Here is a 24762-nt window from a genome sequence, read left to right as displayed (position 1 = left end):
CTCGTATTCTCTCATTTGATCTTCACATCCAAGGTAAGCTTTTTCAGAAACAGAAATTAAGACTCAGGTTAAGTGACTTGTCCAGATTAGAACCTGGGTCTCTGATACTTCCCTTTGCTCCTCAGTTTAATGAATCCATTGGAGCTGTGGAACCTTACACCATAAATAGATAAGATTATATATATATATATATATATATCCACCATTAATGGATAACATACAGCAAACATGAATAACTTTTCCTCAGTAATGAACAGAAAATTAGTAAGGTTAACAGCAATAAGAATAATAGGTTACTTTCATTAAACACTTAATATGGCCTGGTACTCTTCTAAGGGCTTTTATATGTATTAATTTATTGAATCTCTGTTTTGGGCCCCGTTTCAGAGTTGAGGAAATTGAGGCACAACGTGAATGGGAGCTGAAGGTTCAGAACTAAAGAAGTTAAAGATATAATAAAATTAAGTTAAAATGATGGGAAATTTTCAAGGTTGAGTTAGTAGGTTTTTAAAGTTAAATATTTTCTATAATCAGTAATAAATGAAGTAAAGATGATGATAATTTGGATTCTGAAGGAAGAGATAATCTGTTTTTTCAATCTTAATAATCCCTGCCTGCTTTCAGATTACAAAGAAAATTTGAAATAATTGGGATCTTAAAGAAAGGAAGAGATGAGCTCAATGTAAGATGCATCTATGAATTAGTAAATAAAAAAAACAGTAGTAAAAGTGATAATGCCAGGAGTACATTATTTAAAATCAGTTGTTCTCAAAGTGAGGTCCCCAGGCAGTGGGATCAGCATCATCAGACAACTTGGTAGAAATATAAATTTTGGGGCCCCACTCCAGAGCTACTGAATCAGAAAGTTTTGGGATGAGGCTTCAAGCAATCTTGGATTAATTTGGATTCACTTGTTCCAGGTGCGTAAGTAGACTGAAAACTTTCAACTTAACATACAGTCCCTTGGCGGTAGTTATCCAGCTTTTAAAATATTTTTATCCCCAAGAATGTCCCTTGAAATACTTTCAAGCAGTGAACAAACACAAATTGTAATTTGCAAAACCTTTGAAAAAACAGTTGGAAACAGTATGCCAATATTAGTGTGAATTGCAAACTAGGGTACACATTTCTGTAGGGTTACCTTTCCATTTGATTCTGTATGGTTAGAAGAGCTTCTTTGAGTGTGTTTATTAGCGGGCATGGTGGGGATGGGTGGGAGATAAAAGAAAGCTAAATGACTTTTGTCTCCTGATAGCATCAAGAACTGACCTTAAAAAACTGGAGGCCTGATTATGCTTAGGTTTTCTAACAGTATTATAGCATCCTCAAAGAGGCTTTTTGAGCCAATCAGTTTTTGTCTCCCCATTTTACAGATGAGGAGTGGAACAGACAGGGAGTGTTTAAGAAGCTTGCTAATGTTTTACAGGGCTGCAGTGGAGCGGCAGGGAAAGGGAAAAAAATATGAAACATCTGAAGACAAGACAAAGCTTGCCTCCACCTCCAGCCCCCTGCCCTGCTCTTTTATTCCTAACAGCCCGAGGCAGCAGGATGGTGATTCACAGGGTGAGGCCCCAATCCTCATGGCCCTCCTCCTCTTTCCACATGTCGCTGCACCATCACCTCCCACAGCAATCACCGTAGCGCTTGCAATTTCAGTTTTACTACTTTTGTTTTGCTGTGTATTTGAATATTATTTATCATATAATATTGGTTTTCATTTATGTGCTTTTTATAAGGAAATATGCTGCATCTCCTAAGTGTCCTCTTTATTGTCTTGAGGTTAGATTTTTCTCCATCACAGATTGATACTGTTGATATATACATGATAACTTATGGGGAGAAAAGGGGTGGTATATAAATATCTCTTTGTAATGTAAATCACATTTCTGTAATGTATTTCTTGTGATTATTGACGAATACCTGTGTTTCCTTTTCATGTCCCTGTGTGACAATGATTGTGTATTTTAGTATTTGCTATCAGGTAGATTGTTCTTTTTTCTCTGGAAGGTCCTTGATGTGTTCGTCAAATTTTTGACCAATGGGAGAAGAAGAGGATTGAGAGAGTAGTCAGGGAAAACTTCCTCTAGAGGTGACACCATCACAGAGTCCTTTCAAGGATAGTCTTGAGAAGGAAGGGGAATGGGTTTGGAAGAAAGGTAGGTGTTCCAGGTCAAGAGAATAGCTTATGTGGAAATTAAGGGAAATTAATTCCTTAATTAATTTATTTTGTGGAGTGGAAATCAGCCAAGTATGGTTGTAGTATTGTGTAAGGAGTGGAAATAGCTAAAACCTGAGAAGTGCACCTGATCCTGAAGGGCTGTATCAGGCTTTGGGTAACCATTGAAAGAGCTTAATAGAATAGATGTCTAGGTTTCACTGACTGTCTTGCATTTCCCAAACTATGAATTTTGTTAACACTGCCTGGTATTTATTGCTTTGTTTGTTTGTTTTTGATGAGGTTTGAAGAGAAGGGATGAGAAAAAGGGTAAAAATATTGAATGTAATCTGTTGTTTCTACATTTTTTATTTATTGCACTGATAGTTATTGACCTATGTGCAGACATTAGACTGGGAATATAGTGGTAACTGGCCATAGTTCTGCCTTTTTCTTAAAAAGATGATGTATTGGCCCATTTTGATTCTTTAAGTCATTTTAGATTTTTTAACAGCTCTTGTGTTTGGAGGGATTTGATAGATGTCTTCTAATAATAAGTTAATTCTAAAATATTTTTAAAATGTGTTGGTTTTCAAATGTTTAATGTTATATTTACTGAAGTAGGACATTTCTTAGAAATACAAATAAATGCATTTACATAAAGAAGAAAAACTTTGATTTTTTTGTTTCAAATGCATTGGGCATTAACAATTTTTTTTGTTTATCAAAAAATTTAAAAACAAACAAATAATAAAAAAATCACATTTCAAACAAAACTAAAACAAAGGAATAAGAAAAACGAATAACCTAAAATAACTACATTGTTTCCACCATGTTCCTGCCATACCCCCCAAAAATTAACAAACCATAGGCATTCTTGAGCATTCCCGTAATACTAAGATTACACTCCATAACTTATCTGTTCTTACTAGATTATCACATTAAGCAATTTTTTAATATCCAATAATAGCCTTTACATTGTTGTGACTCAGAATGTTAAAAACAGAAGTGTCCAGACATTTTTTCTTTAGTTGTCCTTTTATATTAATAAGAATATTATCGGTACACCTCACAACTCTTCATTTCCTCTCCTTTTTTCCCTCCATCTTTCCTTCCTGTGTGTGTAAAGAGAGAGAATGGGAATTTTTAGGAAACTAATATGGTTCTCAAACATAAAAATTTAACAGGATTTCTAAGAATGAATTGTTTAGGGATCATAGCTAAATAAATTTATAAACTTGAAGTTAGTGAAAAGGAACATCAGTCTATTGGGCTATTTCATACCACACTGTTTTGAATTGTGGTCTAAAATCAGTCTTGCTCACATGATGAAGTGGGTAAATAAAATTAAATGTGTGCTTTTAATTGAAGCATGAATTAAGTGTAGTTATCTGAAGTTAGTTGAAAGAAATTCTGTACATTTGGAAAATTAAGATGGTTTGGGGAAAACTATAGTTAACCTATAGGCAGTGTCATTATATATATGAAATGATTCAGATAATGTTTTCTGTTATTTTGCATATTTTAATATTTACTCAGCAAAGAATGAAATGCATCATGATTTTTTAAACCAGAAGATGAATTTTTCCTGGCTGTTTACAGATAATAAATAATTGTCAATCCACAGTTTTAAGTATACAAACTAAATCTTACAGCCTGGTCCAGCTATATAACAGCACTTAATGACACTCCTGGGGGCAGTATACTCAGCTGTTAAACCAGTAGGAATTGTGATACCATTTCACCGTTTGGATGTTTCCTCAAGCAGAATGTTATTAGATCCAGCCAGCTGCCAGTATCTCTAATCAAGTAGTCTGAATTCAAATACAAGTTAGATACTCTTGCTCATACTTAGGGTTAATTAAGACTCAACAGTTTTCTTTTGTTTTTAACAAATAATCTTGAGAAAAAGGTACAACTTAAAACAATAACCACAAATAAAGATTATGGGATATATTTAAAGTAACTCAGACTAGTGGGAATTAAGGGAAAACCAGTATAACTTTAAGTTTCTGAGCAAATTAAAATGCCATTCTTATTCTCTAGTTTTATTGCTGTTTTTCATTTATTCCACAAATATTGTTGATAACTGATGATGTTCTGGGAGCTAGGGGTAGAGCTAAGACCAAGATAGAGAAGGGCCATACTTTCAGGATAATATTGTCACAGAGGGCATTAGACACTAAAAAAAATCAGCACAGAAACATTTGGATATAGTAAATAATGTCATTAATGAGAGATTGCCTGGGGTTAGAGTTAAGGGGAAAATAATGTTGAGATTTATAAGCAGGGGAATGCTATTCCATTTGGTTTAAGTGGGGTAGGGGGCTTAGAGTGAGTGTTCAGGCTGTGTTCTAAAGAATGTAATATATTGATATATTTTGTTTTCCAATTATTCATCAAAAATGCAGGGTTTTTGTTTTGATTGGTTAAGTCACAGCTTTTAATATGTGCTTTGATACTTGCATATCCTGAATGTATTCTGTGAAGAATATTATTATATATTTAGGTACATTGATATATTGTTGATTCTTTAATCAGTGAATGCTTCCTACAGTTCTCATTTTAATTTATTAGTAGTAAGATACCATCTTAATCTTTGTTTTAAAAATATGAATTTTTTAAAAACTTGGTAATTAAGCTACATGCTAGAACATTAGATAATAAGCCAAAGGTTGATTACCCATACTGGAATTTAGCTTTTGTAATTAACTAGAGAGCGTTTTTCTGTCATTTTATGTTTTTTAGAAATTTTCTTTTCAAATGATTGGTTTGTTATTTTGTGGTAATTTCTGGACTTTAGTTATTATTTCTAGAATCTATCTTGAAAACTTCAAAAACATTTATATTCTGAAAAAAATAACTTAGTAATAGCAACTAATATTTTTATAGGAATAAAAAAAATTCAGCTTGCCTTTTTGTGCCACCGGTGTTCATATAGGATTATCACATAACATTGTATAATTAATTTCCATTCTCCACATTTTTACAGATAAGCTTTTTTTTTTTTTTTTTTTTTTTACAGTAAGTTTCATTACTTTGGAATTTCAGGTTTGAAAGCTCCGTCTGTAGGACAGTAGAAAATGATGTTTTAGTTGGATATTCACGCAGTTTTAAAAAAATGTTTGATATTAGAAAGGTGTTGATATTTGACTCCTAAATTCTGTTATTTGATATTTCACTTATTAGTAATTCAAAGTAAATTTCTTTAGTTAGTATTCTATCTAGCATTTCTTGACTATATTAGTCAAATATTTATTGAATGGTTATTGTGTGCCATGTCCTAAGCTGGTTGTTTAATAGGGAGAGAGGACAGCTGTTACTAAAGCTTTAAACATTGTGAGTTTTAAGGATCAATTGAAATAATATATGTGAAAACTTCTTAAAAACTATACAGTATCATAGTGGTTTCTTTACCCTGTGACATTTTAAAGGTTTATAGCGGGCCTTGCCCATTTCAGATGTAAACCACGGTAGATGATGATGGAGTTATTTACCTTTACTGTGGTACTCTTGTAGCTCTTCACCAAACAGTAGAGTTATTATCATGCCCACCTGAATTAGATCAGTATAATGAATCCCATTTTTTAATTAAAAGAATTGCTGAAAGCCTTATAATAAACCAGCAGCAGAATTGGATAGAAAACATTGCAAGTTCCTAGGCTGCTGTTTATATTTCTTAAACTCTGCGTAGTCTTTCAGGCTTCAGCAAAATTAGAATAGGAATTTTGAGTATACAGAGTGCTTATATAGTCATCTTGTATTAATTATGTACAATTTGGTGCTATTAAGTTAAAAGTACCTGTAAAGAAGAACAATGAAGTGGTAGTTGTTCTTAAAGTAAAATTTGTCTTGTTAGTAACATTATGTAGTTTTTCATTATATGTTCTCTAAATAACTTTTAATTGATAGAGGATATGAAAAAAGATGAATCATGGTACTTCTTTCAGTCAACAACTATGTTTGAATATAAGTGAAGTTCAGCAAGTTGTACTGCCTGTAAAATCTACAATGATGGCATTTATTTATATTGTTTTTAAAAGTCTACTGAAAGATTTTTTTCCAATCATTCATCAAAAATATTTGCTGAATGCAAATGAGAGAGTCAAAGAGGTTTCATACTTAGCATGTGCCATCTAGGAAGCTTATACTCTATCCTCTGGGAGATAAGATGCTGACATATAGCAGAATAAGCAACAATATGAAATAGTAAATAATGTCATTAATGAGAGATTGCTTGAAGTTGGAGAGTTAAGGGGAAAATTGTTAGGGAGTGTATCTGTAATCCTAATATGAAAGTGTAGAAATCATTTTGCCCAGGTTAGTGGAACAGATAGCTACTCTGATAGCATATGCTATAAACAGTGTTACTCAGTTAGACCCGTTTCTGTGGAATATGGAGTTTGCATAAGGAAGTAATGTATGAGACATTACTGTAAGAGCAGACTGGTTATAGTTTTTGGAGCACCTTGAACACCAGGCCATGGAGTTTGACATTTGTCCTATAGGCATTGGGCAGCTCTTGAAGGCATTTAAAAGTTTAGGAAGCCAAATCATTGTTACATGAATAATAATCTGGCAGCAGATCAGAATTTTTAAATAAGCTTATGACTTTTAAAAATAAAATTATCTAATTGTCTAATTATGATAGGTTTTTGGTAATGTTGAGATTTATATGAAGAGGAATACTATTCCATTTGGTTTGAATGTGGTAGGGGGGTTAGAGTGAGTGTTTAGACTGTGTTCTAATGAATGTAATATATTGATATATTATGCTTTTTCTTAATTACGCTATAGAAAATTTCAGAGTATATCATTTGTAATAAGAAAACATTTAGAATTTGACCATAGTTTGAATATCATCAATATTATCAAATATTGGTTTATAAATAAACTTTGCAGTCTTCATTGAAGCCATTTAAATTAAAGTACTCTTTACTTAAAATTTCTTTGTTATTATTTACCATGCAAAAATGGCTAAATGACCAAAATTAATGTGAAAAAAACGTTTTGTATGTTACAAAAGGTTAGGAAACCCTGATCTAGTTCTAAACTTCTTTGAATTGAGGAGGAAGCCAGGGTCCCAAGATAGTGACTAGTAAGTGACTTGTCCAAGGTCATACCAGTACAAACTTACAAGGCAAGTCTAAAATAATGTTTTCTTGAAGATCTTGGATGTTTCTCAGAAAGTTGTAGCTCTTTTGAGGCAATGACATTGTTAAAGAACTCGAGACTTCTTCAAAGTACCTAGTAAAGATCTATTACACAATAGTGCTTAGTGATGACCTAAAAATTGAACTGAAGGCAGTGCTCCTTTCTTCCGTGTTAATTCATTTACATTTAATTAAAACTCTGTCAAATGTTTCCAAATGCTGTTATGGATAAAAACATAAAGTTTGTTTGTTTTGAATGCTAAAAGATATTTAATTATTTCACATGCTGAGGTTTGGAGGTAGAATTTTCCAGGCTTGGTGCAGCCATTCAGAAGTGCCATTGAAAACCCATTGAAACAAAAATAGCATTTCTGCTTTGCCATCCATAGCTTGTTGTTTACATTCTGGTGCAGTTGCCTTGTGGTTGAAAGATGGCTGCTGCAGCTTCAGTTATCATTTACCACATTCCAAAAAAAAGGCAGCAAATTAGTCATAAGCATCCCATTGGGTGATGGATTCAGTTGCAGATGATCCAAGGACCCTGCATTGGGAAACACTGTTCCCCATTATGATTCCCTGATACTATAATCATTCTCATCTTAGATACTTTTGAATTTTGAAAAAATATCCAGAGGAAAGGCGATGTCCAATGTAGGATTCAGTGCACACGTGAGGCCAGTTAGGGGCAAGAGAAGGCTGTCTGTCACCTCACATCACATCACAGATCTTCAGAGCTGTAAAACCTAAAAGAGCCTCCCCCACCCCAACCACACAGATCAGGAAACTGAGGCCAAGAGTGGAGAAGTGATTGACTCCCAACACCAGACCAAATTTAAGAATTGCTCTCTCTGAGCCCCTCTTAGGGGCCCAGACCAGGAAATGCGGGTATCTTGGGTCGCGTTCCAGAAGCAGAGCCTGCGATGGGGATTCATATTCAGATGATTTACTAGAGCAGGCTCAGAGAAGGGGAGTATGGGGAGCAGAATGTGGTTCTCAGCTGGAATGGAGCCTTAGCCTAACTCCCCAGGGGGATTCTGGAGCATGAATAACACCGTAGTGTCTGTCCCACCTTGATACAGGGGCGTCACCTTTTGTTACAGCTTGTCAGTCAGGCGTTGGCCAAGGTCTGCCCAGGTTGTGGGGATGGAAGGATAAAGTACATTGTAAGTGGAAGAAAGCTCAGGAATGAAAATTTTATTCTCTTCACACTAACATTGAAAATAATGACTGAATTTCTGTATCTCTCCATCTTCTGTATCTACTCCCAGTATATATTTCCTCCAACCTTTGGAGAAATAAGCATACGTAGAAAAAAGTACAGGAGGCTCTGCTGTAATACAGTTTATGAATTCTTGAAAAATCACATAAATTACAAACCTATGCAACTTTTTGTACTGAACACTAACCCAAACAATAATTAGTAATTGGGGAGATAGTTCAGTGTGGTGGCAATGTAGTAGCTAGTGACTACTACAGTGGATACTGTATACTATAAATGCACAGCATTACTTGAATGAAATGCTGTCAGCACTTTAATTCAGGTGGGGCCAATGGCTCTTAGGTCAGTGCAAATAGCAGTGTAGCAATGAGCCAATGGGGTTGCCGTTAAAGTAGGCGTGAGAGAGAGTACAACCTGCAACAGGGCTGATAGTAGTACCCACCTCAAATTCTCGTTTTCAGTTTTATTATAATACAGGTGAAAATGTTCTGTTGTCAGTGCAGCAGCCAAGCAGCAGCCAAGCCTGAAGGGCTTTTGCTTTTTTCCCTTTTCTTTTCTGGCATCATTTCATAATTTAGCAGTTGTATGTGAGTTAATTTATGCTCCAAAATACATCACAGTAGAGCATAGTGTATTGTTTAATCATAGGAGATTTTTCTTTTAAAGTCAGCATTCATCACCTATGTTCATCTGAATTAATGACAGCTATATATAAAAGAAAATTGTTCAGAGGGGAAGTTATATTATTTTCTGAGCTTTTCATTGGTTCTTGGTTTTGTTTCACATGGTTCTGTTCACTGGCAAATGCTAATATACCTGAAAATAGGTATGAATTCTAATATGATAGTTGATCATTGTAAGCATTCCAAAGCTTTTGGTAGTCTGCGTGAAGTGCTTTCACACTACCTACCTCTCTGTAAACCAAAGCTGCAGACATCCTTACTTTTGTGTGACATTGAATGCATATTTCAACAAGGTATTAAAATATGGTAGACATACCTGAGATTAACGTTTTTGTTTTTTTTTTTTTGAATTGAGATATAATTCACATACCATACAATTCATGATTAAGTGGATAAATGTCCAATTAAGTGGTTTTTAGTGTATTCACTTGTTTGTGCAACCACCATTATTATCTAATTCAAGAAAGTTTTCATCACCCAAAAAATAAACTTGGTACCAATTAGCACTCACTTTCCAAACCCTCTTCCCCCCATTTCCTAGCAATCACTCATTTACTTTCAGTTTCTATGGATTTGCCTAGACTTTCAAGTGAATAGAATCATGTAGTCTGTGGTCTTTTGTGACTGAGTTCTTTCACCTAGCATAATGTTTTCAAGATTCATCCATGTTGTAGCATGTATCAGTCTTTTTATGGCTGAATAATATTCCATTGTGTGGATTTACTGCATTTTGTTTATCCATTCTTCAATTGATGGACATTTGGGTTGTTTCCACTTTTGTGCTGTTATGAATAATGCTGCTATGAAATTTGCATACAGGCTTTTGTGTGGACATATGACTTTGTTTCTCTTGGATTTATAGCTAGGAGTGGAATTGCAGGGTAATATGGTAATGCTGTTTAACTTTTTGAGGAACTGCCAAACTATTTTCTACATCTAATTTTTCTTAAAAAGCAACAACAACAAAGCTTCATGGATGTCATTAGAAAATATTTGGTTTGTTTTTTTTCCCTAGAAATGTTGATTTTTTTAAAAATTTCATTATTGTTGGGTCAGGTCATCTAGACCAATCCTCCTGCTTCAGACATCTAAAATGCTAGCTGAACTGTAAAAATTTCTTCACAATATCAAAGAGCTGTCAAGAAATATGTCAGGCTAAAATCTAAGAGAATAGAAGAACCTAAAATTTAAGAAAGTATTTAAAGCTCTGCCTACCCTGAGTCATTTGCTATCTGGATAAAATACCTGAGAAACTGAGCTTCAAGTTTTGATGGATTCAGAGGCAAGGGAAAATTCCTCACTTCTAGGTTTATAAATGAGAGATGGGCCCCATGTCAAGTTGGGACTTCAGGAGAAAAGTTAAATACAGCACTCTCTCCCTACCCTCATAGTATTACAAGGAGAATTCTTTAGTACTGAGCAGATGGGGCAAAGGGAAGAACAAGAAAACCAAGTACCAGCCTTGTGTGAAATCTCAGGCCAAAACTCATTGTTTTGGATATTGAGCTGTGTCCCCCCAAAAATTATGTTCAAGTCCTAAATCCTGGTTCTGTGCATGTGACCCTATGTGGAAATAGGATCTTTGAAAATATTATTAAAGATGAGACCAAACTGGATTAGCATGGGACCTAATCCAATATGATTGATGTCCTTAAAGAAGTGGAAATTGGGCACACAGAGCAGAGATGGCCATGTGATGGAGGAAGAGATTAAGTAATGCCACAAGCCAAAGAATGCCATGGATTGCTGGTAAGCCACCGCCAGAACCCTACAGATTTCAGAGGAAGTGTGCCTTGTTCAACACCTTGATTTGAGGATTTTAGCTTCCAGAACTGTGAGACAGTAGATTTTGGTTGTTGTGTGGTACTTTGGTGCAGCAGCCCTAGGACACTAATGTAGTCCTATATACTACACAAGTCCAAGAAAATTACTGTTCCAGGTACCTGGAAGAAGCAAATTTTTATTCTTTCTGAAGAAAGGCACCTTATTCTATACATGAGAAATTCCCCTTAACCTTTCAGAAGCATTGAACATAGCACAAAGATAACCAAGCACACAAGAAAACAAGGCAAACAAAATACAAGAACCAGCAAAAATTGACTCCCATGTATTTCAAATATACTGTTGTTACATGTAGAATATAAAACAATTGCACTTTCAATGTTTTAACAAAAGAGAAGCTTGAAAATATCTGCAAGAAACAGGTGATTTTAAAAGAAGTAGCATAGTGGACTTGTAAGGACTTAAATACTTCTAGAAATTAAAAAAAAAGAAAATTTAAAACTCAGTAGACATGTTGGAAGTAAATTTGACTTGGCTGAAGAGAGAATTTGTGAGCTGAAAGTTAGATTAGAAGAAATTATCTAGAATGTAGCACAAGGAGATAAAAGATGGAAAATACTGAAAGGTTGAGAAATGACAATTATGTGAAATGTTCTAGTCTTCATTTAAGTGGCATTCCAGAAAGAAGGGAGGGAAGGCCAGAGGCAGTATTTGAAGAGCTAATGACTGAGAATTTTCCACAATCGAAAGACCACAATCCTCAGATTTGAGAAGTCCAACAAATCTGTGAAGAGTAAATATTTTTTTAAAAATCTGTACATAAACATATCATAGTGAAGCTGCAGAAAACGAAAGGCAAAGAGGAACAAATAAACAGCTTATTTTCAAAGGAGTGCTGATTGATTGTCAACAGCAGCAAATGAATCCTGGAGACAATGAAATGATATTATAAATATGCTGGGAGAAAGGAAATAGGAATTCAACCTAGAATTTTATACCTGGAAAAAGTATCCTTCAAGAATGAAGGCAAAACACTTGTTCAGGTAAACCACCTCACATTTGTGAAGAAGGGACCAAAACTGAGTCAGGCTGCCATGGTAAAAAACAAACAAACAAACAAATGAAAACCCAAAGAAAACCCTGGCAGTCTTCATGGGAAAATTAGAGGATCTCCACAAGCTTCATTTGGACAGTGACCCATGTCTATTTTGTTTGTCAGTGAATACTATACAACCCAATAGGGGGCTCTCTATAAATTTTGTTGGATGAAAGAGAAAAAAATACAGGCAAAATAAAGTCATTTGTCTAATAGGCAATAATAGAGAAGGAAGACAAGAGAGCGGGATCGTGAAGAACCGGGAGCCAGGACTTTTGAAAATTTACTTTACTGACTTCAAGTACACTGAGAATCAACACTATCGAAGTATTCATTTCTGTGGGGAAACCTACAATACAGTTATGTTATCCCTGGTGACAAGCCAAGACTACTGGGTTGGCCAGTGTCTAGCTCCTGGGAAAAAAGGGCCCCCAATTCTTGTAATTGAGGGAGAAGTCTATCCTTACCATTTGATGGAATCTTTGTGATCAAACCTGAGACTATTACAAAACTGAGAAAGACCTTAAAGTTTGGAGAAGTCATAGTCTGAGTGCCACACACTTCTCACTGAGGAAGATGTGGGTAAGGTCATGGAGGAACAGGGGAAAGAATATGAAAATAGTGCCCACCATCTCATGCCAAGATGTGCTCTCTCTCCAAATGCGCTGGTTGACGTAGTTCCAGTTTGCAAACCTCTGTCCTCGTTTTTGTTTTTTGAGCAATTGATGTAGTCCATTTAATAGCTAAAGTAACACAGCATAGTGGAAAGAGCACTAGTCTGGGCAACAGGACACTTAGATTCTAGTCCCAGTTCTGCTAGTTAATAGTTAATGTGATAGGGATGGGTAGGGGGTGAGGACTTGGATCTCTCTTGACTTTAATATTCTCCTCTGTAAAGGAAGGAAGTAAACTAGATTATATCAATGCTCCCATTTAGTTTTCTGTTCAACAACTATTTCAGTATACTTTTTTGAGCACATATTGTTTCAGGATTCTACTGTGTCTCAAAATTTTGACTCAGTAGAAAAATTCCCAGAAAATATAATTTAATAAAACTGAATCACTAATAAATAGGAAGTCTATATCGTCTTATTTTCAAATTTACCACAAAGAAACTCCAAGTCCAGGTGACCTCATGAGCAAGTACTAGCAGATTTTTAAGGAAGGAATTACATCAGTATTTCTCTAAAGAGAAGAGGAAACATTCCCTTACTTATTTTATAAATCTAGCTTAACCTGAATAGCAAAACCGTTAGGGAGAGTTCTGGAAATTCTTGTCAGTCTCACTGAACATAAATGCAGAACTCTTAACAAACATTAGCCTGCTGTGCTGCTTTGAAGCTGTTATGTACCCCAGAAAAGGCCATGTTCTTTTAATCCATTCCTGTGGGTGCAGACCTGTTGTGGGTGGGACCTTTTGGTTAGGTTATTTCAATTGAGATGTGACCCAGCTCATTCAAGGTGTGTCTTGATCCATTTACTGGAATCCTTTGTGAAGGGAAAGAACAAACTCTTTAATAAATGGTTCTGGAAAATTGAGTTATCTATATGGGAAAATCATGAAATTGAACCCTACTTCATTATCTTACACAAAAATCATCACCAGGAAGATTATGGACTTAAATGTGATTAACAAGATTATAAAGCCTTTCAGAGATAATATGGGAAAACATCTTCATGATTTTGAGATAGGAAAGGATTTCTTATATAGAACAAAATTGCTACCATAGAGGATAGCCGTAAAGGAAAAAATTGGTAACTTGACTATATTAAAATTAACAACCCCTCTTCATCAAATGATAAGAGTGGAAAAACATGCAACAGAATGGGAAAATGTTTTAACAGTGAATAAAATTAGCAAAGCATTTATATTGGTTACATAGAAAAGAACAACTATAAATCAATAAGAAAAAACAACTTAATAGAAAATTTGACAACATGCTTTAACAGGCACTTCACAAAAGAGAAAATCCAAATGGCCAGTAGGTACACAGTATGCCTTATTGGAGGAATGCACATTAAGTCCTCATTGCAGGTAGGATTGTACATTGATAACTATTTTATGAAACAGTTTAGCATTAGGATCATAAAGATCCATGTACTTTATGAGCTAACATTTCCACTCCTAGGACTATACCCTAGAGAAATGTGTGCATATAAGCACTAGATGGCCCACAAAAAATGTTCACAGCAGCATTTTTCATAATAGCCCAAGGCCTGAAGCAACTCAAATGTTTATGTGCAGAATGGATATATTGTTTACATTACTGTTAGTTTTCTGCAAGTAACCTTCCATCTCTACAGGGTTGTAAAATAGCATAGTTAAAAGCAGAAATGGGTATAACCCAAATGGAGGCACTAGCCAGGACAACCACTAAATATCAGTTTTTTGCTGTTTATCCTTAATTGGTATTAATTAACAGAAATTTTTTAAGTCGAGACTTACTGTTGGGAGCTTTAATCAGTATATAAAAGGTTTTAAATTCCTCTTCTTTTAGACAAAACTAGTTCAATTAATACCCAAAACAGAGACCTTTTTTCACTTTGTATCTTAATTAAGCATTTCTAACACAGAAAGAGTGTGGATGTGATGTAGGGATCCCCTTTCCCTAAAGATACAGGGCAGAACACTAGGCACTCTTTCCCCACCAGCTTAAATTTCACTATACATCACAGTAGCTTCAGATGGAAAGGAACCCTGCTTGAGAGATTGTGGGAATGCTTTTTTCAATAGTTGTACTGCTAATGCTTTAATGTGAATAACATTTAATTTATAAATTGTCGCAAGAATTAAGGGTTACTCTCTTTTCTTTACTTCCTTGAAGAACATTGAAAGGTCACAAACCTTCGCTGATCATATGTCCTTAACATTTAATATTATAATAAATTTAGATAATTCACCAGATAATCAAACATTTTCAAAATTTTTCAATAACAGCACGAGTTTTTTGTTTTAAAAATGAATGCTCAGTCCAGTGCTGAGTTGTAACAAGAGTTCCTAGGAATCTGTTTTCCCCTAAGTTTTCCTATTTTTTGTTAGAGAATTTGTATGTTTACAGAAAAAATACGCAGAAAGTAGAGTTCCCAGAGTTAAAAATTTACTGTAAGTGATGCATGAGAAGTGGTTTCATTCTCATAACTGTTAAAAGACAATTTTCCCAAAAAGGTAAAATCATGGCACTCCAACAAATATAGAATGAACATGAGTCTAAGATTTTAACTCATTAATTTCTAAGTGAACTGGGAAAAAATGTTGCAGCTGGTTAATAGTGAACTCCAAAGACCAGACGAATGAATTAAACTCAACGAGAATGCTGAAATGAATTTGCTTGATGCAAAAACTGGCCTCTTCCACTGTGGGGGGTAGGAAGTCAATTGAACCTCTACCAGACAATTTATTTGCATGTTTATAAACTTGAATTATTTGCATTACTGTTGGTTTTCTACAAATTAACCTCTATTTCTACAGAGTTATCAAATAGGTCAAAGACAATAAAAGCCACAAAGCCCATAGAGTCAGGTAACCTGGAAGGGCATGCCCTAAACAATGTGTAGTTTTCCATAAAGACGCTTATTTATTTATTTTTTGGTGTGCTTAAAAGTGTTCCATAATTTGTCCTTATGTAACTAATGTTGAAAAGTAAATGTTAGCTAAAGACATTCATTATTTAAAACCAACCTATGTTTTGTACCACAAATGCCAGTATGTAGAAAGTACCTGAATTGGTCCAAAATCACAAAGAGAAAATAAATCATAATAGAAATTTAACTTTATTAAAAATAGAAAAATGTTTGTTTTTTTAAAAGTGCTTTATCTGACCCTCCAAAAATAAAATTTGTCTTCTATAGAAAATGAATGAGAATTTTAGGTGCGTTTTTAGGATTTCGTTTAAGTTAACAAGAACATTAAACGTGTTTTCGAACGCTAGTACAAAGGATAGAGAACAGGTTGTATCAAGTCAATTTATATTCACTAATAACTTAATAGCTTATTATAACAGATCCCTTTAGCAATTTGTCATGTCTGTTTCAGAACAATATTTAAGAAAAGTAACTGGGATAGAGCAACTTAAATGGTTGATGCCACTGAAATTTGAAATTATTTTGGCATAATTGAGTTTTCCTTTTAAGTTTGCCAGAGTGGCACTGTGTCAGTCACATTTGCAAGAAATAAAGGACTTTAGAAGTAATGTTTACTTTAGATTGGGACATGATAATTATCATCCAGAGTGCAAAGGCAGATACTAGTAATCTTCATGATTTTTTTTTCCTCTTATAACCTTTCAGGCTGTGTTTTATTCATTGAGCAAGTGTTTTTATTGTGATTAACTTGTAGCATGTGAGAAAACTGACACTGGCCTGTCTCTCATATACCTCGCCTGTCCTTGTTAATAGATTACAGCATTCCACTTGTTTGTACCAGTGACACAGGAGAAACTTTTACTATTATGCTATTTGGTAAAGATAAACAAGACCGAAAAAGTCTTTTTATGGTAGTTGGATCCTCAAACAGCTCTTCATGTTTTGGTGATAAGGAGACACAAATTGGATATCAAACAGAGGTACATTAGCTTGTTATCTACAGAGCTGATACAGCCTCTTAAATTCCCTCACAATGACAGGAACTTGATCTGAAGACTTGCAGAGCTGGAGATAGCAGAGCACTTTCCTTCCTCTTGGGTACAAGTAAGGTTAGCCCTACTGGTGTAGAATGAAAGCTACATGTAATTATTAAACAAACGACATATTCTTTCTCTTCTGTGGATTAAAAAATGTTCAAAGAGATACTTGGCAGTTGCTATTTGTGGAACATTTAATGGTAAGCATTTCGACTTATCAAGAAGAACTAGACTGAATTACCTAGTCTTAAGATTTATGAAAATGAGGGGAAAATATCCAGAGATTTCAGGCTAGATAGGAAGAAAACCATTTGTTCAGAGACTTAAATTGTAATAAGGTAGCACATGCTGATTTGTATTTAATTTACTTAAATTTCCATGTTTAATAAACCAAAATTTCGTGATCTTTCCAAAATCTGTGTGTAGGCACCTGCTATATTTGTTCTCTTTCTGGAGCTGTATGGGTTATAAGAGATGTGTTCCAATATTCTGAATGTTAACAGTTTCACTGCTGATAGCAGTGTGCAGAGATTTGGCAGGCAGAATTTGCTACCATGGATGGGGGAGGATACGTGTCTCCATCCTTTAGTGTTCTAAACAACAAGATGTTTTGTGGCTAATTGCAGATGAATGTCCATGTGATTATGATTAGTTAAGCCCACAGAGCTTCGTGCCATGGGGCAGATGGTAGGGAAACAGGTGTAATGTTTTCTGTATGCTCATGTTTAGTAATTACATTGCAATGGGAGTTATCAGGCATTGTGTGTGGAATTCCTAACACATGCTGAGTAATTTGAGAAGCCAACATATCTATGCTAATGACTACCTATGATTCTTTAAGCATGCAGTAAAAATTAAGTTCAATAAAGTGAAAGATTATAATAAGCCTTCAGAGAAACTAAGAAATTCTCAAATCTTTGTTGTCTATTTACATTCTACTTCCTTCAAGAAAAACTGTAAAATAAGCACCCATAATTGTTGAAGATCATGTTGTAAAAGATACTAAGATCAGTTATCTTTAATTATTAAAATTACCTTAAATCTAATTTAAATCTTACCTAGCATTAGTTTGTAGATCATATTTGTTCCCAAATTAAATTTGCTCTGTTAGGTAGACTTATTTGGAAATTTTTATTAACTTAAAACCAGAGAGCCTCAGAACTATTTAAGTTGTTGAACCTAGTAGTTCTACCTTAAAATAAGACTCATCAGGATTTAGAATAGAAGAAATTTAGGTATTCTAGAATTAAATTAATATTCTATCTCTCTTCAAACCTTTGGTTTTAAATTCATTTTTTAAAGAACTAGACAAGTCTATTCATGATGACTCACAAGTTTTAAGAAATTAAAAATCTGAGAACCAAACTATAATGACATTCAGGAGAATTCTTCAGAAGGTCAAGTCAATGGATTAATCAAATCATGAAGGAGCTCTATACAGAAAGAGCTAGCAAGGGGTGGCGGGTGGAGGTCAGATGACATTTTGAATACCTTTTGATTATACATTTTAAAAATCTGTAAATTCACTACTAATATATACCTCCTACATAGGAAAGAATCAATACTAACATCTGTCTATAAGTAAATATTAAATTTGAGCTTTTATACATTAAAGTGTTATAGGAAAATGCAAATATTGGTATTCAAGAACACATTAGCAATGAAATTGTTGGCATACTGTTCTGATTCTTTCTGGTGAATAGGATAAATTCTCATAGGCAAAAAGTAAAGTCAGTAGATGAAGTTGCAGAAATGTTTGATTTATAAAGATACTTGAACTTCTCCCAATATCATTTTGATACATTTTTTTCAGTTCTCACACTCATTGGCACGGTCAGATAAATTGATCGGGTTATCAGATTTAAGTTGTAACTGTCAGAACAGTGATTAATTTGGTGTTCTCTAAGTAGTTTGGAAAAGAAGACTCTAAACAAGTAAATATTCCTTTTCTCTTAATGTTCAATAGAACAATTTATTTTGCTTGTATCCAAGGTTTACCTTATTTGAAAAATTAAGAGTGCATTTGTGATCATTTAAAACCATTTCAGTGGCTCTTGTATAATTCAATTCATTCAGTCTGTGCCCTCTTAATAAATTTTACAAAAAACTCATGGCAAGTTAGTATTATTTGTGTGTGAATTTTCCAATTGTATTTCAGACATTAAGAAAGAAAGGCCTTAATGGTTGTGAGAGCCCTGATGCTGACGATTACTTTGAGCACAGTCCACTCTCGGAGGACAGATTCAGCAAACTAAATGAAGATAGTGATTTTATTTTCAAACGAGGCCCTGTAAGTACTTTTACTTTACCTCTACTTTTGATTTGTTGATCCTTTTTGTTAACTTCATTATTTAGGCTCTGAACAAGAAGGAACACAGAGGGTGCGACAGCCCAGACCCTGATACTTCATATGTGCTAACTCCACATACGGAAGAAAAATATAAAAAAATTAATGAGGAATTTGATAATATGATGAGGAATCATAAAATCGCAGTGAGTACTAAAGTATGGTTTATGCTTTTATCTTGTGCATGAAGTGATTGCCCACACATCTTGTTTATTTTCACAGTGGGTGATAGCAACAATAAGTAGAAGGAAAAAACACTGTTTTACTAATTTTGATTTTGTTCTTAAAGAGTTTTAAAATTAAATTGCTGAAATCTTACACTGGTATGTATTCAGTGTCTTAACAGTACAAGTGAAAAGAAAACATCCTGTTCTTCATCTGTAAAGTGAATGAGTTGGGGCACATAATTTTAAAGGTGCCTTCCAGCTGTAAAATTCCATGATTCTAAATAAATATAGACTTTCTTCTTCCTTTCATGATTTTTAAAAAATATTATATGTACTTGAATAGATCTTGAAAATGTAAAATGTAAAGTGGTTAGATTTATTATGAAATTTGGTGTTTCAAAATTTTTTAATGACTTTTTTTATTAATAATAAATTTTATTTTGAAATAAGTTCAGTCTTACAGGAACAGTTGTAAAAACAGTACAAACCCCGTACATAGAATCCCATCATACCCCGACCCCCCTCCCCCAATACCCTGATCCATCACCTTTAAGATCCTGTCACACCACTGTCTCTTTCTTTCCCTCCCTCTCTCCCTCCCTCCCTCCCTAACACCCATCATCTATTGCTCTGTTGTGTTAATGACTTTTTATAGTTGCTTTGATAGTGATAGAACTAAACCTCTGTGTGTCTGTGCTTTGTAAATGTCCCCAAACCACTTGGCAACAGATACCACCAAACCTCTATTCTTTTCTTATACTGTAGGTTCTGATGAATAGAGCCCTCACTTAATTTTAATTTAAGGAAGCATTGTTTTTAAACTGGTTTCAGCACAGATAGTCAATTTAAAATATTTCTATGCACATACCTCTGACCATAGTGAAATAGTACTTCTTTGAATACATGTTCTTGGGCTTGATAGTTCTTAAAAGAGTTCTTCTTATTGAAGCTCCATTGGCAAGAGCTACTGAAGACAGGTTATTCTGGATCTAATTTTCTAATGCTGCATATGTTGTGTAGGCGTCATGGAACAAATTGGTTCCAGTGTTATTATTTATTTCCTCGAGTTATTGTCTTAAAACTGTGTCCCAAAGACTGCATCATGGATCATTTCTTCAAAGTAGACCTATACTATAAGAAGAGGCTCATGAAAAATAGGTTTAATGAGGCATTTCTGTAATGACAAAATTACTGTTCTTAAGAATATAATGAAATAAAATAAAAGCAAATAAAATTAAAACCCTTCTGACCTTATAGGGATATTGTGAGGAATAACCAGTTAATGTTGTTATTTATGCAAAATATGGCATAAATAAAATTGTTTTACCTTTGAAAAATTTCTTAGCATATATCTATTGTTTTGTATTTATAAATGTGTTGCTGTAATTTTCCACCTGAAATAAACTATAGAATAGACTACATAAACTGTTTAAATTCTTCCAATTTTGAATTGGCAGTGCTACCTTACTTTATATGTCACTGTTTTAAAATGTGGGGAAAAGGAAAGGTTTTTCTCTCTCACTTTACATTATAAAGTGTACTGTTATTTATCATGGGTAATAATTATATTGTAAATGGTCTATGGAAGAAATGCAAGAGGAAAATAGAAAGTATCCTTTTAAAGGGGAAGTTTTTCACAAACTGAAAAATAACCTGATTAGGTGTGGAATATTTTGGGAAAGGAAAGATGGCATTTATAATTGTAATTTAATCTTCATACAATTTAAAGAACAGATCCCAAAAATTTCTTTACTAGCTTGTCAGTAATTGATTCTTTTGTGTTTTCATTATACCCAGAATGCATTGTATTGGATATAGTAATGTGATTTTTCTTTTGTTTTGCCCATTAAGAATGTTGATTAGTTAAATCAGACCTGGTCTTTTATTACAGTGTCCAAATTTGACTCATACTATTGAGTTTATAATATGTGTACATATGTTTTTTACTTTTGTTGTTTTTGTAATCACGCAATAGAGATGTAGTGTTACTAAATTGGTTTGTGTTAAAGTGATAATTTATTCTTACTTGGTAACAGTGATAATATTTTCTAATGTCTGAATTTGACAACATTGCTTTATTATCAAGTTCTGACCTCTAATTTTCATCTCTATGAATATTTGAAATATATATATTACACTAATGTATATATATGATTTTATTATATGAAAATTGATATTGAAAAGGTTCATGTCAAACATATCCATGTACATGTAGAAATTAAAGAAAATAGCTTAAATGTTTGAGAACCTATTCTCATCCTCTACATTTAATAACTAGAGGTGCCTTGTCAAATTAAAGTTTACAAGTTGTTTAATATAGATGAAAATGAAACTAATAGTCTTCTCCTTTGTTCTTTTATTTGCAGCCTGGTTTACCACCTCAAAACTTCTCAATGTCTGTCACAGTCCCTGTGACCAGCCCTAATGCTTTGTCCTACACTAACCCAGGGAGTTCACTTGTGTCCCCATCTTTGGCAGCCAGCTCAGCATTAGCAGATTCAAGCATGCTCTCTCCACCTCAAACCACTTTACATAGAAATGTATCCCCAGGAGCTCCTCAGAGACCACCAAGTACTGGCAATGCAGGTATGTAATGCTATCTATTTGCCAGTTGTCTACAAGAGGGGAAAAACTAATTGCTATAGCATAAGGAATTTCTTATTCTGCTATTCTTAATTTATTACTTCAATAAATAGGATTCACTGCTTTGTCACTGGCTCCATTTGAAAGTGTTTTTTGAATCCCTACTGTGGCTCTAGCACTTTACCAGTCACAGTGGAACTGTATGGGAAGGCCATATACTTCAAGGGGCAGAAAATTTAATTAGGATATCGCATGCAGAGATTTAAAGTTGGGTGTGACCCATTCATCTAAGAAATACAGGGAATAGACATGCTTGATTGGAGTGAGAATGTGTTTTACGTCTTCCCCTGTGTGATTTAGTTTCTTAATTAAGCAGAAATTTATAGTCCTTGATTTAATGGTACTCAGTAGGCTGTCCCCATTCTTACCAGCATTCTTGATGCACAAGAAGACAGATACATCCAAAGTTTGATAGGCAAACATATGCATCAGTATATCAAACTACACATCATTGCCCAGTTCATACCGAACCAGTTTTTATTTTTGTGTTTTTCAGGAATTGACTGAGGGTTACTTCTGTTCAGTTACTGTTCAGTCAAATAAGGAGAGCTAATTCATATTCATTCTCTCCCCTGTCTGTAATGTTAGGTGGAATGCTGAGCACCTCAGACCTCACAGTGCCAAATGGAGCTGGAGGCAGCCCAGTGGGTGAGTGAATTCTTACTGTTTCACTTTGTAGGCATCCGTCTTATGAGACGGAAAGGCATATTGTTCCTGAAACAAGGCCTTCTACTAAACTGAAATGAAGAGGTTAAAAGTGGAGATATCTGACATGCCCCTTTGAAGTCAAATTCCTTCCGAGAGGTACTTTCATTAACATCACTTTTTTTCCACAACACCCCTATTCTGTTCCTTACTCTTTGGCCTTAAGTTCAGTTACTCATTCATTCAACAAGTATTTATTGAATGCCTCCTTTGTACCAGACATTGTTCTTTTCTAAAGACTTAACTGCCTTAATATAACATTTATATCAAGACAGTTTTTAAGAAGTTTTCTGACTCTTCTGTCCTCATCAAAGTTAGATGTTAGCAAACTGATGCATCTTACAATAACATGAAATGTTTTTAAAGAGATGGAATGTGGAGAAATGGTGGATCTGTTATTAAAGAGACATGAGAATTCAGAGATTTTGTCTCAAGGATCTAGGTTTTGGTGGTCATGCAGAGAACATTCACACATTGTCATGGTTGCAGCCAAATAGATTGTTTCACTTTGGGACCCCTTCCAAAATAACTAACAGTTTAAACATATGTCATCAATGTGTCTGCTCAGCCCTGATGTGCTAATAAAGGTAGATATTATGATATTAACATTACAAAAATATGGTGTATATATCAAAGAAGTCACATGAGTAACCATATCCCTTTGTATTATCATCACATTAAATCCTCCTCATCTCCTAATCTTTACAGTTATCATCATTCTTTTCTGAAAGTGAGGACAGAGAGTCTCATCCTTGCTTTTAGGTATTGTATGTTCCTGGAGATCTACAAACAGATCACTTATAGGAAAACTTCCCAACTACATGTCTTTATCCCACTCATTCCAAAAAAATGTAAGGAGCTTCTACCTCTAAAAAAATTATGGAGATGGTTGAATAAAGTTAGTAAAAAATGATGAGTAAGAAATAAACAGTAGTTAGACTTTGTTGAGTAAGTTAAGTTACAAAATCTGAAGTGGCCTAAAGTAGGGATTATGAATAGAATAAATTCCTAATTATATCTGCCACTGTATTAAATGCTGTTTTAATGAAATTAAACAGATAAGACCTGTTGGAAATGGTCTTATTTAACTGATAACAATTAAATGTGGGAAAATATGTAAAGGTCTTACAAATTAAACATTTTCTGCTGCATTTGTGTTTTTATTTCCTAGCATTTATAGTTTCTTTTCAACTCTTTTAATTGTTTGCATACCCATATACTCTTTTTGTATTACATTTTCCTCCACTTTTTTTTTCCTCCTCACTGTCTTTCTCTCTTCCACTTTCCAGCAATCTCAATGACTTCTATTTCATTTAATGTTAGTTTTAACTAGCTCTGGGTTTTGTTTCCAAAATTATTTTCAGTTTGTGGAGTTTAACTGTTTGAAGATCTCTAATGTTTTGCCCCTTCCCCTTTATTTCCTTGTCCCGCTGGCATCATAAACATGGCTCTTTCTCCTATCAAACAAGTGGTTCAATTTTATTTTCCTTGTTTTTTTCTGCATTCTTCACACTTCCCTAAAACCTTTTCACTGCTCTTTCTTGTCTTCCCATGCAGCCTGCTCAATTTTGTGTTCCCTTCAGTAATTTCATCCATAGACATTGTCATCATCCTAATTTGACCTTCTGCACTTAATCTGATTTCTTTTTTCATTTTTTCGTAACCCCCTCCTCCCCGCCATGGATCCTCTTGGCTAAAAGGCTTGCATTAATTATACTTCCTAAATCATGGTGCGCCATCATTGGTTTGTACAGAGTGTCTTCTTCATTCATCCTTTTTATACCTCTATTTCACCCTCTTTCTTTTCCCCTCCCCATCAAAGGCAACCATTTTAATAGGTTTTTATTCCCCTGAATTTTTTGCCCTCATACGGCTGTAGAAAACTCTGTCTCCCTCCTCTTTTCTTTCTTTTCTTCTCTCTTGGATTTTCTTTCATTTAACATTTAACCATGATCATGGTAGAGATAAAAAAGTAACTACTTTCATGAAACTTACATTTTCCTAAGGTGATAAAAATTGGAATTGCAGATAAATGAATATTCATAGGTAGTTTTGCTTAATTCTAACTGTTTGGAAAGCATGAAAGGGCAGTTAAGTTTTAGTATTAGCCCTTAGAGGATGAACAGAATTTCACCAAGAAGAGTAGATGAAAGGACCCTACAGAGAACCTAGATGAAAGGGCCCTCTCCACAG

General features: G+C 34.3%; 1 protein-coding gene across 4 annotated transcripts in view; it reads left to right on the top strand.

Annotated features, from left to right (window-relative positions):
* The window catches only part of MEF2A (myocyte enhancer factor 2A), a 170988-nt gene that overhangs the window by 94297 nt on the left and 51929 nt on the right, over window positions 1–24762 (top strand). For 2 of the 4 annotated variants that reach the window (XM_037832918.1, XM_037832920.1), the window contains exons 5-7: window positions 19063–19200; window positions 21588–21807; window positions 22453–22512. In XM_037832918.1, the coding sequence (XP_037688846.1) occupies window positions 19063–19200; window positions 21588–21807; window positions 22453–22512 (418 nt within the window). Of the gene's footprint in view, window positions 1–18865; window positions 18998–19062; window positions 19201–21587; window positions 21808–22452; window positions 22513–24762 lie in introns of all 4 variants that reach the window. The other 2 variants (XM_037832919.1, XM_037832921.1) reach the window with 1 other exon arrangement.

This window comes from Choloepus didactylus, chromosome 4, assembly GCF_015220235.1.
Source record: "Choloepus didactylus isolate mChoDid1 chromosome 4, mChoDid1.pri, whole genome shotgun sequence".
Taxonomy (NCBI): Eukaryota; Metazoa; Chordata; class Mammalia; order Pilosa; family Megalonychidae; genus Choloepus; species Choloepus didactylus.
The sequence above is the reverse complement of the archived record's forward strand: the minus strand, read 5'-3'. Positions and strand labels throughout refer to the sequence as shown.